The sequence below is a fragment of the Penaeus monodon genome, chromosome 21, assembly GCF_015228065.2.
Source record: "Penaeus monodon isolate SGIC_2016 chromosome 21, NSTDA_Pmon_1, whole genome shotgun sequence".
Classification (NCBI taxonomy): Eukaryota; Metazoa; Arthropoda; class Malacostraca; order Decapoda; family Penaeidae; genus Penaeus; species Penaeus monodon.
Window position 1 is genome coordinate 38023189 of NC_051406.1, and position 300 is coordinate 38023488.

Here is a 300-nt window from a genome sequence, read left to right on the forward strand (position 1 = left end):
ACTGAGATATCCTTATCAGTTTTTTAATCACACTTGATTCTCTGGCACAGTATACCCACTGTGATAGTGAGTAGCTTTGACAGTGTGATACATTGAGAGATTATATGTTGCTTGTCACTGACTAATCCTTACACTTCAGAAAGGACCGAGGGGGCAAGAGAGCTCTCCTGGTGCTGGTTTCCATGGTCTTTGGAATGGAAATTGGTTTCAAGTTTGCAACGAAACAGCTTATTTATCTGTTGAACCCATGTCATGTAACCACTGCTATACAGGTATTTGAGATAGAAAGAGTTAAATATA

At 39.3% G+C, this 300-nt stretch overlaps 1 protein-coding gene across 1 annotated transcript in view; it reads left to right on the plus strand.

Moving 5' to 3' along the window:
• Positions 1–300, plus strand: part of LOC119586461 (transmembrane protein 164-like) — a gene marked incomplete in the record, with an annotated part of 20214 nt that overhangs the window by 3612 nt on the left and 16302 nt on the right. Inside the window, 1 exon segment of the mRNA XM_037935193.1 lies at positions 140–272. Within this exon segment, the coding sequence (XP_037791121.1) occupies positions 140–272 (133 nt within the window).